This window comes from Gavialis gangeticus, unplaced genomic scaffold (genome assembly GCF_001723915.1).
Source record: "Gavialis gangeticus isolate Ggan-Ray unplaced genomic scaffold, GavGan_comp1, whole genome shotgun sequence".
NCBI lineage: Eukaryota > Metazoa > Chordata > Crocodylia > Gavialidae > Gavialis > Gavialis gangeticus.
In genome coordinates, this window is record NW_017729020.1 from 3,746,473 (window position 1) to 3,764,709 (window position 18,237).

Sequence of the window (18,237 nt, forward strand, 5' to 3'; positions counted from 1 at the left end):
CCCACTTGTGAATCTATCACTGGTTCCACTAGAGTTAGGAAGGGACCTGTAGTAAGGACTCCACTGTTAGCATCATGCTGGCTAGTTGTGATTTGATTAGGGTTAGATAAAGTATGTTGGCAAACATGCTGGCAGCCAGACCTAGCCCTGACAGAGCAGCACTGGTGGTAGAGAAATCTTATTGTAGGCACAACCCAGCTCTTATGACAAATTCTTGAGAATTTTTCATGTCAGCAGGCAGGCAGGATGTCAGCTTTCTCTCTTATTCAACAGATGGCACTACCACCAGAGTCACAATGCTCCCTCCCTTGCTTACAGTACAACCTTGCCTCCATCACCACCACCACCACCTCTCCCGTTGTCCAAGGTTATATTGCTTAAGATAGCTCTCACCTGGCCATTGATCTGTCCTAGTGCTGCCTAGCCTGTGAGACCTGACAGCACCACAGCTCAAGCAAGACAACAGTAATACAAAGAAGAGTTTCATGGGAAGTTACAAATATGATAATAAAGCAACCCCTAGTGCCATTTCTTGTCATCTGCATTTCACTGTCCGTCCTCCAGTATCTGAGATTCCATCCTGTTGAATTTGGATCTCAGACCAGTGGGGGAGTCAGACTTGACTGACCAAGCTTGATTGGGTCACCATGGGGAGGAAAAAAATGCTTAACAGATTGTAATAGGGGCAGAAATAAAAAGGAGGTCAGTGGCAGAGAGAAATTTGAGAACAATACAGTGCATTCCTTGGTCACATACCATGTGGCTGTGCTGGAGCCAATGGATTAGGCAGGCTTTGATCACAGAGATAATGGGAAATGGCATTTTTTGGCAGGTTCTGTGCATTTTACTACGTGTCTCTTTTGCGTCTAGTGGTCAACTAGTCGCCTCTGGTCTCATTTTTTGTTGGATGTAAGGCAGTAGAGTTCTGCTGCAGGCAGTGGACAAGCAAAAATGTACATCCACTCATCTGGCCCATTTTGGTTACTGAATGGCATAGAAGGGAACACAGTTCCCTACTGGGTAGAGGCAGAGCAGGGAAGTCACTGCTGGATGATTTCTGACCCTCTATCCAAGCCAAGATCAGGCTCAACAGAAGTAGGGCATATATGATCATTGGCAGGTGCCAGAAGAGAATGCACTGACACCCTTAATTCCCATTGACAGGATCAAATTGCTGACCCTATGCTTCAGTGCTGTAGGATTGCAAGGGTTTTTCTCTTCCCTTTCTCCTAAATGCTATGCACTGGTTTTGACAAGATACCAGCCCTGGCACTGAGTCAAATGTTGCATTTGCAGGCTGGCCACAAGATACAGCATGAGATTAGAAATATCCGACCCCAAGGGCTCTCACAGAGACCTGGAAATCATCCCCTTGTTCGGCGAACCCTCATATTCTTTACTTCCTCCTATCCTGATCTGATCCACCCTGGTAACCAGAGGACAGAAAAAGTCTACATATTTAACTGAGCCCTGCACAATAGAGGCAGGGCTGCTAGGCAGAGCGTGCAGTCAAGTTCCAGCTATTGAGAAAGCCTAAATTGCCATCAGCTAAACTGAGGCATGACCTCACCGTGACATAGGTGCTGCTGATCTGGGCCCAGCCATAGATGTCTAGCAGTCGGTAGATGCTGCTGATCTTGCACCTCATGAGCCTCTCTCCTTTCACTAAGGACATGGAGTCGGTGCCATGGAGGTCATTGATGGGTGTCACTGTGGACAGATCTGAAGAAGAAAGGGAAAACCACTGAGGTGAATAGGTCTGAGGAGGTCACTGGGAAAAGGCACGGTGCTTTTCAGAGCTAGGAAGCATTCCAGGCCACAAGGCTCCCATGTATCACCTGCCTTCCCCAGAGCCTCAGCTCTTAGCTATTATCTTTACTGGGAGATTCCTCATCCCTGATCTTCACAGGTCATTCACACGGCCTAGCCCTCACTAAAGGATCTAGGAGACTTGACAGCAAGTTTCCTAGCATGAGTGCACCCCCACAACAGCCACTGGAGAAAGGTGGCTAAGACCCATAATTTTTTAGAGCTGGACAGTGAAAGAGATTGATGAGCCAAGTTGCCCAAAGATGTCAAACCCAAGGTACCCTCTTATGGGGACCTCCAAGGTATTTGAACAGCTCCCCACTGAAAAGAAGAAAGCAGTGCTTAGATGTCCCATGGAGGCAGTAAGAAGTGAGGCCAGCTCATCCTGCTGAAATCTAACTCCTTTGAAAATCCCAGCCTCCCAGCTTTGGCAGCACTTGCCTGAAGCCCTAATCTTTGCAAACACTGCCTCCCCCCAAGCTGGTATCCCAGCAGCGATGCAGGCCGCTTCTCCCATGTGGGCCCTTACCCCCTGTGAGAAAGGTTTTGAACCAACATACTGAGTGGAGACGTGGGGAAGACAGAAGGAGCAGTACTGGCCATGAAGTCTGCGATCTGCCGGAGGGCCCAGATGTTGGAAGAGTTGTTCCCTTTCTTCATCTGCTCTTGGATAAGGCTCTCGAGCTCCTCCCTGAAAGACTGAAACAACAGTGATTTCACAGATGAGCCCTCACTTGGCCCACACTTCCCGGCAGCTGCGCTGAGAACTGTGGAGCGCCGTTATCTTCCTGATGATCAGCCACGCTCTTCCCTGCATGCCAGGCACTTCAGGGCAAACAGACACCTCAGCCTCATTCATTCAACACAGTCCTCATGCACGATTCTGACAGCTCAAGAAAGAACCTCTGGAAGAGGATGCAGTGGTCAGTGGCCTTCTCTTTGCTCCATTCGTTTAGCAAAAAAAAAAAAATCCCACATCAGGGTGTGGAGAAGAAGAGAGAGTCCTAGCATGTAACACTCTTATTCTGCAAGAGGAGAAGGCTTAACACTTTTTTAAAAAATGGCTTCTAATTGGGGATACTTCCATTTTTTGGTGCTCAACTTGAAGGTGGAGAGCTGGAGTTTCAGGAGGTATCTAAATAAGGACCAGATTTCCAGGGAAACCTGGCACCCAACCTACTGAGAGCTTTTAAGCATCTGGTCACTCTTTTGGGGGCTGATGGGCACAGGTGCCGAGCACCTGAGGTACTGCCTTCAGCTGGTTTAGCATGAAATGAATTGAGAGAGGCAACCATATTCCAGAAATCACCGATGGACCGTCTGATCCTAGAAGACAGCTTTGAGTTGGGCAGAATTAAAAATGGAAATCCCAGGCCCCCTCACTTTCAGCCATTTACAAGGTATCCTTTACTCACCGGACTCTGCAGGATCATGGTGACCCGTTTCTTCTGCTCCATCATGTTGAAGTCCTGCCGGAGGTCTGCCGCCATGTTCCGGATCCGTAGGTACTCGGGGTCATCTTCAGAGAATCTGTCAAAGTATCGCTGCCCAGGCGGTGGTGGGGAAGAGATGGCCTCAGGGGTAGTTTCGTTGCTCATCTTCCTGGTTGTCTAGAGCTGATTTCTTGGTACCTGTGTATAGGGGTGAAAGGGGTCAAGGGAAGTGAGGAAAACTGACTGAGCACTGACTAAGCAATTCATGTCATGTGAAAAACCTCAGTGGTAGCCTTAGGGTTGCTGGGGCCCTGGGGAAGAGAATCATTTGGGGCCCCTTAGAGGTATGTACTCAGGTAAATATTAAGCCACCACAGCTGTATTTTGGATCTTTTTAATATTCTTTGGGGGAATTAGATAAACAGTCAAGCATTAACATGCAAATAGAGCCTCTTCCTTGCAAAAACTTCACCCCGCCCCTCAAAAATTGGGCCCCCTAAAGGGCAGTTGCCCAGTTTGCCCTCCCCTAAGGCCATTACTGACCTTCTGGAGGGTGTCTGCATAAAGAACTGCAGGGCAACTTCATTAATACCAACAGGAAGGAGTGGTGTGCGAGAGAGAAGAAGAAATGTGTGTGAATGCTACGTGCATGTTACATGCAGAATTCCTGACTGGATAACATACCCAACACTGTCTTTAACAGCTGCAAGATCTGCAGCATTTGAACTAGGATCATCTTAGACAGCTTCCACAACACGGTTCAAGTTACAAAACCTGGGACCTCACACAAGTTGCCCAGATTTGGGCTTCTGAGTGAGCTTCAAATCTGTGCAAATGCTAGCAGGAGTGAGAAGCCTGAGTGTAATCATCCCACTGGTCCCCATTGGCACAGAAAGGATAGGGTGCCCCTTGGAGCATGGTAACTCTCCAGGGACCTGGTGCATGTAAATTTGGAAGCTTCCTCCCAATACTGTTATTTTAAGGGTTGATATTTTTCTTGGGGCTATCACAAGAGCTGGCATTGCTGAACACTGAGTGGGATGTCTGTCCATCACCTGCATCCCCTTATTATCCACTTGGACACAAGGCCTGGAGACTGGAAAGGCAACGAGCCCCTGAAGGAATGCAGAAGGCTTCTGTCTGGTCTCCAGGCCATAGCTGGGCCACTACCAGTTACTCTCAGCTTCCAGGAGGAAAGTGGAAATGAAACCTCAGTCAGGCAGAGATCTGCTCCTTGCAGGCAGTTGAAAAGCTGGCATCACGTGGGTCAGCAGAGACAGCAACAGACAGACCTAGATATTTATCAGTCCCCCAAGCTTAAAAAAAGAGAGCATCATTCACTGAGAGCTATGAACATCTTGAGTATGAATAACTTGGGTTCTACCATATATAATACTAGAGTCATGGGGTTCAGGGCTAAACCTCTCCAAGGGTATTTGGCTGTGAAGTTTTGGTTCAGTCCATGAATAACAGGGGTTCCCTGAAGCACAGAGGTCAGAACTGGAAGCCTGGAGTTCTGCTTTTGGGTTGGATAGTCTCTTGCACATGCACATGCACATGCATGCATGCACACCCATAATCTTCAAAGGCTCTTACTGCATTTGATATCCCTTGGCAAAGGGGAGGTCACTGTTTTCCCTTTTCATTCTTCCCTCTGTAAATCTGGACCCAACTCATGTTAACTCCAAAGTGCTTGGCACTTCAGGAGGCTGTAGGTCCACATTTAGGTACCTAAATAAGGACCAGATTTCCAGGGGAGCCCAGCACACAAGCTGCTGGGTTGGGTCTTGGAAGGGTCAACGAAACAAATCTCTGAGATGTCTACATTTCACTAAGGGACTGGGGATCTTGTCAAAGAAGATGCGATTCAGTGAAGTGTTTGGCTGCTATAAAAATCTCAGCTGCTGCTGCGTCTTGCTACCTGTCCACCCTGACACCCTGACCACAGGGCTTAGACATTGCAATTAGAAAAAAGAGCTAGAAATAAACAACAGGACAAAACAGGAAGCGCATATGAAAACCATAGGCAATGTACTTCTACTCCCAGCCCCAGCAAAAGAGCTTGCTTGGCTGGCTGTCCTGAATGACGCACAATCCTGGACTGATGCTATCAGATTCTGCAGCCCGGCGCCGTGTCTGATGCTTCAGGTAAGGCTGGGTGTCAGGGAGGGAATCACTACCGACTACACGTGGCTTGTTTGTATACAAGTCACAGCGAATTAACAGCATGAACAAATGCAATGAGTGGCACCGGGCTGAACAAGTCAGAGCAGCAAAACAGCATCCCCACTGCTCTGAGCAACACAGGGCAGATGGAAACTGCGATGCTGACAAACCAGAGAGCATTCTCTGGGCAACACCAGGCCATTTTGCCACTGCTCTGAGGAGAGGATGGTGCAGTACTGAGCGAAGGAGACACAAAGCTTCCCCCAGCCCTTCTGTGTGCAAGAGAATTGTGCAAACTGCTCCGCTCCTTGTCATCTGAATCACCTCTATCTCGGGGCACTGATATAGGGCCATGCGCCAGCTTCCTGCCCTCTCGCCTGAAGCCACTGCAGCGAGCTCAAGGACTGATGTTCCCTGGCACTTGCATAGTATTTCTGGGTAAAGCTGGATCTATGAGCTGTTCTACTATTAGTGGCATCATGCACAGGATCAGGGCAGATGGCACTGCAACGTGGAGGAGCTGGGGGACTAGATTGCTGGAGCCAGAACTGAAAGCTCATGCCCATAGCAGCAAGCTTGTATGGGTGAAAAGGCAGCCTCTTCCCTGCCAGCAATGATTCAGATGCAGCCCAGTTTCCTCTGCTGCTGACAGTTCTACCTCAGCCTGGCTTCATTTTCTAAACCTCGTTTCCTCCTTGATGCAACACCAGCTGCAATTTACAGTCCTCAGCATCCTTCATGCCAAAGAGGTTCTCAGCAATAGATGGAAGGCTATTTCATTCACCATGTCAATGCAGCCACTTCTGGGGTGGACTGACACTGTGTCAGTCATGCATGTCATGCAGCAGACAGGACTGGAGGCAAAGAAGGACATCATAAGCCACTACAGTAATGCAAACAAGCTGACTCCTGCTCTTATTAGTAAAGGCTTGTGATGGCCAGTGGCTTCTGGGGTCATCCTCTATACTAGAGCACTTTGGTGCCCCCAACCCTTTTAGGCTTGGGGGAGCTGAAGGGTAATGGATTCCCAGTGGAGTGCAGCAAGAAGTTAGGGTGGAGAGTTAATTCACAGGACAGTACAGGCAGGAGGCAACATGATGGGTAGAGTCCCTGTATCTTATGGAGCTCTCTCTGTAAACTCACTATGGCACCCAGATGCCCTGCTGATGGGCACAACACAAGTTCGTGGAGGAAGCAGAGCACTTTTAGGAAAGAGCTTTGCCTGCTCACTCCCTGCAGCATCCTGAGTGCTCTCCTCTCCAGGCACTATCCCACCTCCCAGCTTCAGAGATGAGAGCCAACAGGACCACAGCACACGTGACAGCAAATTCGCCGCCTCTGCTGCTGACACACCTGCTTCTTGCAACTATGGCTGACACTCCTCCAACATTTGCTGATGCAACTAGCAGGGCCATTCCATTGGCTGGGATCATAGCACAGGTTCAGTAAGTCAACAAGGCCGTGCTGAAAAACCATCCCTAAGAGACAGGTAAATGAAGTACCAGTATGATCACAATGGACTATTTTGATGCTAGAAATAAAACTTCTGATTTGTTTTCACTGATAGTTTTCCCTTCTTCTTTTTACCAACCCCATGAGCTCCTCAGGAAGGAAATACCTCTTCTTCCAGCCATGCTTTAGGACTAGCTCATCTTGATCTGTTTTCCCCAACTCAAGACCCTGGCAAGATGTGACCTCCGTGCCCTCTGATGCTGTCTAGCACCAAAGGGGACTGCTGGGCACTATCAGGTAAAAAGAGTGAGGGAGGCCGGAAGCTGCGTTTGAACTCCGACCGCTGCTTCCCGTGGTTCTCTGCCACTTCTGCTTTTGCTAAACAAACAGCTCTCTTGTTTCCATGGCAAAGGCTGCTCCAGAAATATATTTTGTAGAAATTGGCCCTGTGGTATGGACTAAAATAGCTCAAGCAGCCTGCAAGGTGCCTGGATTTCAGTGCTTGCAGAGAGAGAAAACTGTGGAGCCCCGCAGAGAAAAAAAATAAGACTGGTTTTCACCCTTTTGGTGCTGTCTCTTGGGGAAAACATTAGCCCTATATGATAAAATATGCTGCCCATCTCATTGCGCGTTACAGTCAGACAGGCATATGCAGGTTCTCTCTTTGCCAACAGGATTTGAGTTCTGGGCTGCAGATCAAAATTCCTGAGGGGACATTTCCCCTGCCTTTTTTGCTTCATTTGCTGTGAGTACGAGCTGCTGAGTCTCACCAAGTAGCATCACCTGGGCAGGTGCAAGTGGGGTGCTCAGGTAGAGGAGGTGCTAGAAGGGAAGCCACCACAGCTGCCAGCCAGGGGGCAAAACTTCCTAATTAAGCCTCTCTTCTCACTACTGCCTTTTCACTATGCTGGTAGGTTTTTTCCTCTCCCATTCAGTGGTGAAAGAGCCTGCTGCTTGCCAGGCTTTCTGAAGCCAATGTCTGGGCCAAAGTGAGTCAGTAGTTAGCACTTCCATGGGAAGGGACAACTCTCTCCGTTGCTGCGGGACCTTCTCACAGGCAACAAAGTGGGTTCTACGGGAAAGCAAGGGCAGGCCACTTTCGGGCAACCCTTGTAAGGGCTCCACCCCCCCACTGCCCCATGAAGCCCAGTTCCATGACTGGAGGGAGCAGGTGGGACAGGAGAGGTGGGCACGCAGGCTGCCAGGTCTCAAACTCTTTGTATTGGGATGTCAGCTCCCTCCTGCTCCAAGCCATTTGCACTCCGGATTTATTTCCCTTCTCTTCTTGCTCCAGGGATGGGAGCCTCAGCCCAGTTGCTTAGTTACCCAAAGGCTTAAGATACTGCAGCACCACAAGGCAGCTGCCTACTGCCAACATACAGTCATTTTGCAGTCATAAAGCAGGTTAGAAGACTCTGTTGTCTCACAGATGAAGACCCCAGGCTGGGGGGGAGTGGGAAAATGATGGTAGTAAGGAGAGCAGGCTGGGCTTGGGCCACTCTTTGAGAAGGGAATGAGCACATAGAAGGGGGACCCACATGGCAGTCAGTGCTATAATGCAGAGAGACCCAGCTAGCGTGCTGTGCTCAGGGGCCCAGCTCATGCTTTTGTTAGGGCAATGGGCAGCACTGGTTTCATAAGGAAAGTGTGGGTCAGGAAGCTCCTATACAGACCAATTTCTGTTGTAGATTTAGTTGTCTGAGAGTGTTTCAAGTCTTATGCTTCAGGGCTTGAAAACTGCTGGCAGTGGGAGCTGGAAATGAATGCCTGCCCCCTCCTACCAACCTCCCTGTCCAGAACTGCAGTGCACAGTTGGCCAAGGGCATTGCAAAAGGCTCTTGCTGACCACTGAGTAGCATCAGGCATTGCTCACTGCCAGAGGCAGGATGCCAGACTACAGAGACTATGGCCAGAACTGCAGTCTGTCCTGACATATGGGATGGTCCTCTTTAAATAAGCCCGGCTATCCCTTCATACAATAAAATGCTGATTCTAGAGAGACGCACATAAAACAAAATGATCACTGGAAACATCCATGAGCAAGGAGTCAGGAGAAATGTCTACAAATTCACTTTCTACCTCAAAAAACTCCATGCAGCTTAAAAGCAGGGACTTCACAAAATCAATCCTGCCCAATAGCAGTGAATGTCTGTGCAAACCCGGCCCTCTTGCTTTCATTCAGCTTATCCAGGCAATGTGTGCAAGCACAAAGAAGGGTAGTAGCATCAGCTGGGAAATAGGGGATGTATTTGTACTGCTGGTAGACCAGGTCCATCCCTGCTTTAAATGGGTCTTCTTCAAGTACCACACAACTTAGTCATGCACAAAGATACCTCTTGTGCCACATTTCACTGACCAAACAAATACAGACCAGATTTCCCAGGCAGATGTGAAGGAGCAAGGCAAGTGAAGTAAATCTGCTTGTAACAGGGCACATCTACACATGACTTTTACTGTGGAGCTGACTAATTAGCTCCACAATAAAAAGTTTCAGTGTCTACACGTGCAGCCCTATTAGGCTGCAGTAAACTAGTAAACTTCACTGCAGGATAGTATTTACTGTGCCACAATATATGTGTAGATGCTGATGGGGCTGGCTGGGGCATGAGTGTGCCTGCCGTCTAACCCCAAACTGGAGCACCGGTGCCCAAGCCAGCCCTTCTGGAGCATGTTGAGCCCGGCTGGAGCAGCCCCAGGCAGGCACGCTGACCCTCCAGACCACCTGCCAGCCAGGGCTGCTCCAACTCAGTTCAACATGCTGCAGAAGTGAAGATGTAGCACCCAGAAGTGATAAACTCCAGTGAGAACTGCACTGACATTTATTCAAATTAATTGCATGTGTAGATGTGCCCACAATATACGAGATGAGAACACAGCCTAAGTATTTGAGCAAAGACATATATTTTATTGCAGTGCAAAGCAGGGATCAGTTACTATACCCATGGGTCTATAAATGTTTTTTGTGTACATATGAAGGGATTCTTTGCTGCAGGGGATACGGAGCAGGAGGCCCTCTATATATAACAGCAGCTATTCACCCTTTTAAAACCAAGGCCTTCTTTGTTAGGCTCAAAGCACCACTGGAAAATGCCAGCTCTTAGTCGCTCATTTTTTGATGAAGAAAAACAAACTGAGAAATTCTTCTATTGTAACAAGCTCAGAAAAACCACAACAGGTCAGAATGGTTTTGGCCCTGTGAATTCCTATTTGAAATCTCTGGGTTTGTCTTGTGAGTCATGTGTAGATGTAGTCACAATCTACACATGTATTTTGGCATATGTAACTGTGCTGGGATTGTTCCAGATAGTCTACAGAGGAGTTAATTAAGTTGCTATGCCCTAATATGGGCACACATGTAGACCATGACACTTTACTGCAGAACTAATTAGTCAGCTCTGCAGTAAAGTGCATGTGTAGATGCACCCAGGTAGATGTGTCAGTTAAGGACCAGCAAGATCTATTGCAGTTTATCAATGCCTTATGCTGGGTCCAACCCAGGGAGGACCCCTTAATACAAGGACCCGTTATATTAGAGATGGTCCATCTTTGTAAGCATTCATTACGTGATGTTGTTGGAAGTAGTGTGGGGGAGCAGTGGCTGGAGGCTGCTGTTCTAATTAGATAAGGAATGGGCTAGCCTCCACCCATCTGGGAACCAGAGATGCCCAGTTAGCAGCAGGTCATAGCTCTGCACACTCTTCTGGAAAGAGCAGAGGATTCAAGTTTAACCCTTTTCATTGCACAGAGGCACATGCTAACGCCAGGCACCATACCACCACCAGGCATGCTTAGCAGCCTGGAACATATCAGGGTGGTGGGGGTTAATATGCACTGGTTCATATGCAAGTAGACTGTGGACCCAAGAAGACAAATCTTAGGAATGCAAGAAGCAGCTGTGTGTGGTCAGTTAGCACCAAACCAAAGGGCTCTGAGAAGCCTCAAATCACTGAAGCTGTGAGCACTCTTCATTCTCACCCTAGCTCATCCCAGGAGGGGTTGCTGCGGTGGCATGTAGCACAACCCACAATCTCCTTCTGCTGCTTTTTATTTGTTAAAATAAGTTTTATTTCCTGCTTGTCTCCTGCATTGGCAGGTGCCCCAAGCATTAACTGCTGAGCTCCAAAGCTAGGACATTGCTTCCAGCGGGCCATAAAACATCACAGTGGCTTATGCAACTGCTATTATAAGGGTATTTCCATTATACTCCTAATGTTCTGCTCTTGAGCAGGGCATATGAACAGGCAGGTCACTAGCAAGTGCACCTCACCCACAAGGAAACTTGTGCAAAATGTTCACCAGTGATAATGATGCACTATGCAAGGACAGGAATCACTTAACTGCATTCATTCTTATTCTCTGTAATGTCTGAAGGAAGCAGATGTCTGACATGGCTCAGTGAGAGGGACATTGATGCATTTCCAATGTCTCCATTAAGGTAACCCCTGGATCTCAAACTTACTCACTCTTGCCTGCTTTTGTCCTTCCTAAAAAAGAAAATAAATGGGGGATCTTATGTATTCCAGAAGGGCCTGATGCAGGTCCTGAAATGCAAACAGATTCTGGGCAGCTTTTGGATCTGAACTCCCAGAATAAAAGCTCCTTCCCCACAAACACAACTTGGCAAGCAGCTGAGCACTTCCAGCCTCCACTACCTTAAGTGGGGTCAGTGTGCCCTTTGCAGGTGGCACTCAGAACATTGCAAGCCCATGTTCAATGGGGACCCATGCTGTATCAGAAAAATCCTCCTAATGGGAGCAAACACTCTGCTTGGTTGGTTCATCCTAAGGCTTCTGTAAGAGCCATATCAGAGACACAACAGGACAAACACACAACTCCTGCTGATGGTACTACATACACTGTGACTACATAAAGTCTCATAATATAATACAAATCAGGTACTTAGTCATTTCACCAAGTGCCCCAATAAGAGTCACCATTACATGGTTCTGTTCATTCTTCTAGCTGTTAATCAGATTCTGAAAACACCTCCCTTTTAGCCAAACCTCAATGATCTACTTGTGGTTAGAAAACACTGATGAAGCATCAAAAAACTTCTAGCAGCACTAGGGGTTGACAGTCACAGCAGCGAGCAGGTAACAGGACCATAAACATTTCTGAATAAAAGGTAAACAGCAGCTGCATACATTGCTTACCTGCCAATCTCTCTCCTTTCTTAAAGTAGAGGAGCATAATATTCTGGTCCCATCGGCATTTTAAATGCTTCTGTCCCTGAGAAGGTACTTGCTTAAGACCCACCCATAAGCTACCACATGCTAGAGAGCAAAACATTGAGCCTGCCAATCAGATACAACCATATTTCAGCATTCACAGCCTGTCTCATGCAAAAACCCCTGCCACTCTCTTGAAGCCAGGCAGTGATCCGACAACCTGTCCCGCTGTTGAGAGAAGTTTGCCATAAGCATGGTTTCTCTGACCTACATACTATAGACTCACAGGGTGCCCTGAGGGCCATCCATAACCAATAGGACAGAGAAATGCATTAATTGATCTAACCCTGAGTTGTCCAAATGGAAGTGAGAGATGCTTTTTATATTAATTTGAGCATCTGCCTTATCCTTTAATAGCTCCAGTTGATGTATCAGTCGCAGCTGCGACTGTAACTTCTTCTCTTGTATTACTGCTGATTTACATTACAGTAGCAGTGAAAAGCCCAATCTAAGGTTAGGACTCACTATGCCAGGTGCTGTATAGGCAGTGTGATCCAACTCTTGCTCAAGAGACCTGACCGGCTAAATAGACAAGGCAGAAAAATGAAAAGAAAGCAAGTGTTAACTCAGTTGTACAACAGGAAATCGGAGACTCACAGCAAGAAATTGACTTTCCCAAGATTACAGCCTAAGTGTAATCACTGAGAGCTTAACTTTGCATCATTCATAGATGCTAGCTGAAAAACAGAATTTCTTGCCAGTGGGAAATGCTGTCTATGTATCTCTATTGATTCCCATGGAGTTACGTCCACCTACAGTATCCACAGACCTGACCACTGTGTTATCATCTTATATGAGTTTACAGGCAACTGACAGGGCAAGATCATGCTACCCCATCCAAGTTACCCCAGTGAAGTCGGCTGATGTGACAGCATTGCTATGTGGACTGATTTCTAACAGAAAAGACTCTCCACTTTCTGCACCTCAGCACCCATCCACATTATTTTTGGGAAAAAACCCAAAGTGCAGAATTGTCTTTGCTATATACTGGGGAACATACCTAATACCTATGCATCCTATACCATCTCCATACCTTGGCATCCCCTTCTGTGGTCTCCATCACCAAGGGTTCTCTAGTTTCAGAAAAAAACACTACCAGGACAGGGATTTTGGGCCCTGTTTGAGTGGTCTGGGGGCAGATGCTTCTACAGCAAGCAGCTATAACAGGGCTCACCAAGGCTTATGGTCTTGCCTCTTACCACACACACACCACCAGTCTTGGTTTTTCCTGTTGGATAAACTAAATTGCTGCCAATCAGTCTCTTTCAGTATCTTTAATTATTTGGATCAATTATTCATGCCTCAGTGTACTGATAAAAGTCACCCATTAAAAGCAAACTGAACACAACCATGTCTAGACCTAAATCCATGCCACTGTCTGAGAACTAATGAAATACAGGGATAGGCACTGTTCTCGCAGACCTCATCAGCCCATTAGACACTTTGTGGGCAAGCCAGAGGAGCTTACTGCATCTTAAATGCCCTGGTGCATCAAAGCTTTCGTGCAAATTCAGATAGGAAATAAAATCTCCTCATTTTGATACATTTATACCTGCTCACTGCCAGGTTTGAGTTTCACACAAGGTGTGAAATGCAAAGGGCGTCAGTAACTTGGTCCACCAAATCCCTGGCAGCATCCATCCATGATGTTTGGTGACATGCTCACAACCACGATTAAGGCTGCTGGGAAACAGTGACTTGAACTTCCATGTTGGAGGGACAAATCCACCACTGGGGAAATGTTGGTTAGCTCTTTTGCAGGGCAAGGAGGTTACTGAAACAGCCTGATCTGCAGCCACCTAAACTGTACCCCATTTCCTGCACCCAAGCACAAATGTGCAAGCTGAATAAGTTACTGTGCTCACACACAATAGATAGTGGGGTGCAGAAAGGTGTGTGCCGTTTCCCTATGTATGCATGGTAATGCTCTCCAGATGCAGTTCAGCTGGACACCTTTATCTGAGTTGACTTCTAGCCAGTATGCAGCCCCAGACTCTATTCTGCAATGTGGCTCTACAAGCAGCACTATCAGTTGTAAATGGCACACTTGGTATAGCAACCATGTCTTCCGGCAGCATGAAGTCAGCTTAGCATCTCTTACAGCACAACTGCAGATTCTGGCATCCACCTGGCAGTAAGAGAATGGATGTGGTCAGAGCTTTCATAGATGCCACTAGTTCCCAGCTGATTGTTCAACCCAATGGGAACAGTAGGGCTTGGCACAGCTTGCGGAAGCCTTCCTGAGGCTCTGAATGTATTCATGGGGATGGGAGCAGCACACAGGTAGCCTGAAGTGGGGGAGCAGGGCTGTTTACTCCTCCTAATTCTGGAGCTGGGCTGTTTACTCCTAAACAACAGCCGGGGCTCTGAGCTTTCATGTTTATGATACTTTAAATCGTTCCTGGCATATGGGCTTAATTAATTTTTTCACAAGCAGATAGATTCCAACCGGGAGCACAAAACAGCAATTATTTTCCAATCCAATTTTAATAGTGAAAAGCCGCTGGTGCGGAATAACTCCCAGTACATGTACTTTTCCACATAATCTCCCCCTGCAAAAAAGTGTCCTTGATAGATATTGGATCTAATCAAACAAATTAGGGTGTCTTAAAACTGATGTTTTGCCTTACACAGTGCTCCAGTGCTGTGTTGCTTTAACTCGGTTGTTAGCATGAGCCTAACTAACAATCACTAGCACGGCAGTCTTTTTGGGGAGGGCTTGGACTAAGACCAGGTAACAGAAAAGGTTTTTGATCCTATCGTGTAGAATTCCAATTTCTGTGCTAAAAGTACGTGCAGGCTGCTTCGGAAATGATACCTCCACTATGAAGTACCCAGAGGGTAACATTTTTTCATTTTTCGACATCTCAATGATTTTTGTAGATTTTTAAATAATTTTTCATCCAAATGAAACTCTATGAGGGATTTTTTTGTTCCTCTTTCCCCTCTTTATTTGACTTTTCCTCCTCACCCCCACTCTGCCAAGAGAAAAAGAAGAGAGGAAAGCACGCAAAGCTCTTTAAAAAATTATGAAAAAGATACTTTAAAGCTCCTGTTGTAATTCAGTAAGTCATTTTTATCTGTGCAACTGACCATCATTCAGCTAATTCTACTCCATGGGTCCCAGCTGTGGTATACTTATTAATGGCGCTGTAGGGACATTAGCAGAGAGGAACTTTTGATTCCAAGTGCACTCTTAAGTGGCAAGAGTCTTCATTAGCTGTAGTATCACTGGGGTTTATATATGTATCCTTCCTGGATCAGCTGCATTCACATGCTCACGGTCTCTGTCTCACACATGCACACAAGCACAAGCATACATGAGCAAGTCCTTTAACTGAACTCCTGGGTCTTCAATGCCAAAAAGCCCAAGCCTGTATTGTGTGAACCCCCCAAAAAGCTCTCTTAGGTGTGTGTTAATAGCAGTCTGTTTTTGTCACTGATATGACTCCCTAGGGGAAGACCTGATCACATCCTAATCTTAGTGCTCCACACGCAAGTGTGGGACTAGTGCACTGTCACATTCATGCAAGTAAAAATGCCACAGCTGGCCTGTGTAATGCTCCTTTGAAAATGTAGCTCTGCATGAGGTCAGAACAGGGGAGGCATTTTGAGGTTGTGAATGAGCTGCAGTGTGACCTCCAACGTAACATCAGAATTAGAGAGACTATTCAGTTGCTTAACACAGCGTCCATCGTGGAGGCATCCAGGCACCTTCTAGTGGCACACTAAATTTCGTTAGAGTGCAGTGATGGCTATCAGCTTCAGATTTCTTGCCTTGGCAAGCTATTGAAGTCTACCATATTTGCTCTTGTCAACCAAAAATTATCAGCAGCAACTCAGTTTGGCAATGGGATGCATGTGTGCATTTTCTCACTGAAGTGCAATATACAATGAGACCATTCTCACAGTCCATTCAGGGTCAAGGCATCCAAAACAACAGGCTGCCATGCATGCTGAATTAAAATGAATGTATAGGAGGCTGTGACAATAATCAGTCTGAGGATGAAATCATTTGATGCGGCATGGAAGTCTATGGCTGTGCATAAAAAACTGCCAATTTGCAGCAGTCTGGTTTTGCAAGGGTACCTTTGTGTATGAAAGTACGACAGCATATGGTCCTTTGGAAATCTAATAATGCTGGCAGACAGCCATCATACTGAGTGTCTTAAGCGATAGAACAGACCTGCCCAATGGGGAAGGGTCGAGCTTTTGCAGACAGGCAGAGAAGAAAAGAATGTCCCAGGGGCTGGGTTGGGGTCGGATAGCATACAGACAATGATGGAGGAAAGAGAGATGGAGCAAGATTCAGAGCCCATGGCTTTTCTGGAGGAGGAGGGGAGTTCACTCAGCAGTCTAGCATTGCTCACTCCATCACATGTCAAACCACGGGCCTCCCAGGAAAAGGCACTTTGCAGAATGGACAAAGAACTACTTTAGTTTCATCCTAGACCTATGAATGGGGAGAAAGGAGAACTGTTCAGATAAGCAGAAGCATCATTAGGAAGTTCTGCAACATTCAAGTGTAGCCACAAATTCTTCCAGCTTACTGGGAGCTTTGACCAAAGGCTCCACACTGCCTTCTTGTTGGAAGCTCATTTAGATGAAAGTAGCCTGGGAATTTAATGTGCAATAGCTTTTCTGAGGGACAAAAGCAAAATCTGTGTGGACACATTTTTTTTTCTCAAAATAAGCATGGATAAAGTCAAACTAAGACAAGGTGCCACCCCAGTTTTTTTCCAGAATAGCCATGCCTGAATAATCCCACATGCCTGTGGGTGAGGAGGGCTTGGGAGTAAAAGTATGATCTGGCATATTTAAAACAGACCAGTTCTGTATTCTTCATCGACTAAACTTTTCCTTAGCACTCTTAGAGCTTTTTAAAGGAAAAAATGGCAGTATCTGTTTGCTAAGCCTTTGTCTCATAATCTATCTTAACATGTATGCATGCATGCGCGCGTGTATGTGTATAAACCTTCCAAAGCCACGTATGGTAAAGAATATCATGGCTGCCAATTCAAGCACTCAAAAATAAAGTTACACCCCCTTGTGCTAGGCGTGATGACACAGTCTTCAGCTACATGGTCACATATTACTGCTTTCAGCAGACCCCGAGTTGCTGAGCACATAGAAATCATACTGGGAGTCATTTGGGCTGCTGGCTACAGGATTAATAGATTCATAGATATTAGGGTCACAAGGAATGTCAGCAGATCATCGAGTCCAACCCCCTGGCCCGGGCAGAAAGGGCACTGGGGTCAGATGACCCCAACCAGATGCTTGTCCAGGATGCCTGACCTCCCCCCTCCTCACCCCACATTGCAGAAGTTGGGAAATGTGGAGCAAGGCAGGGGATTGCAAGATGGGAGAGCGCACTGTGATGATTGAAAGCAGCTGAACTGACCTTCGAGAACTGGATTCTTGCCCTGCTTGGCTTGGGTTTCTCAGGCTTTGCTGGTGCAATGCACATGGTTCCCCGAGACCAACGGACAGTCCCAGCTCCAAGGGACCTTTTCACATAGGACACAGTTCAGAGATTGTCAGTGTAGGTGTGAGAACAGATGCCTCACAATGTCCTATGCTTTCTTCCTGCTGGAGGAGCTCACACAGGCTGCTCCCACTCTCTCATGCAAGAAAGTGCAAAGCCTGAGTCACACAGCTAGCGGTGTGAAAGCAGACTGCCAAGCGCAGCAACAGCAATTGCTCCTTCTAAACGGCGCATGTCAGTGTGATGAAAACACTGGTTTGGTCATGCAGAGCTGATCAGAGCATGGTTCCCTTTATTCGGCTTTATTGCATTCAGAGATGTAATCTTTCAGGGTGTGGGGGAGCAGAATTCCCCCTGCTTGCAGGGGCAAATACAGAAAACCAGTGCCAGTTGTGTTTCATGTGGCATGTGGTAGACACATGGGAGTTGCCATCTCAAAGAAATAAAATAGGAGATTCACTATGGACAAGTTACAAAGAGGTCAGACCCAGAGAGTGGTAATAAACAGAAGTAAATCCTCATGATGCGCCGTGACCAGTGGGGTCCCCCAAGGCTCCATCCTTGGACCTATACTCTTTAACATCTTTATTAACAATGTAGATATTGGCATCAGAAGTGGACTGGCCAAGTTCGCTGATGACACCAAACTTTGGGGTACAGT

General features: G+C 46.9%; 1 protein-coding gene across 3 annotated transcripts in view; it reads right to left on the reverse strand.

The window, feature by feature from the left end:
* Positions 1 to 18,237, reverse strand: part of ADD2 (adducin 2) — an 84,846-nt gene that overhangs the window by 22,391 nt on the left and 44,218 nt on the right. The window contains exons 1-4 of one of the 3 annotated variants that reach the window (XM_019514366.1): positions 12,014 to 12,109; positions 3,225 to 3,440; positions 2,370 to 2,508; positions 1,571 to 1,722 (exon numbers count right to left, since the gene is read on the reverse strand). In XM_019514366.1, the coding sequence (XP_019369911.1) occupies positions 1,571 to 1,722; positions 2,370 to 2,508; positions 3,225 to 3,407 (474 nt within the window). In that variant the 5' untranslated portion in view covers positions 3,408 to 3,440; positions 12,014 to 12,109. Of the gene's footprint in view, positions 1 to 1,570; positions 1,723 to 2,369; positions 2,509 to 3,224; positions 3,441 to 4,297; positions 4,445 to 12,013; positions 12,110 to 18,237 lie in introns of those variants that run through there. The other 2 variants (XM_019514367.1, XM_019514365.1) reach the window with 2 other exon arrangements.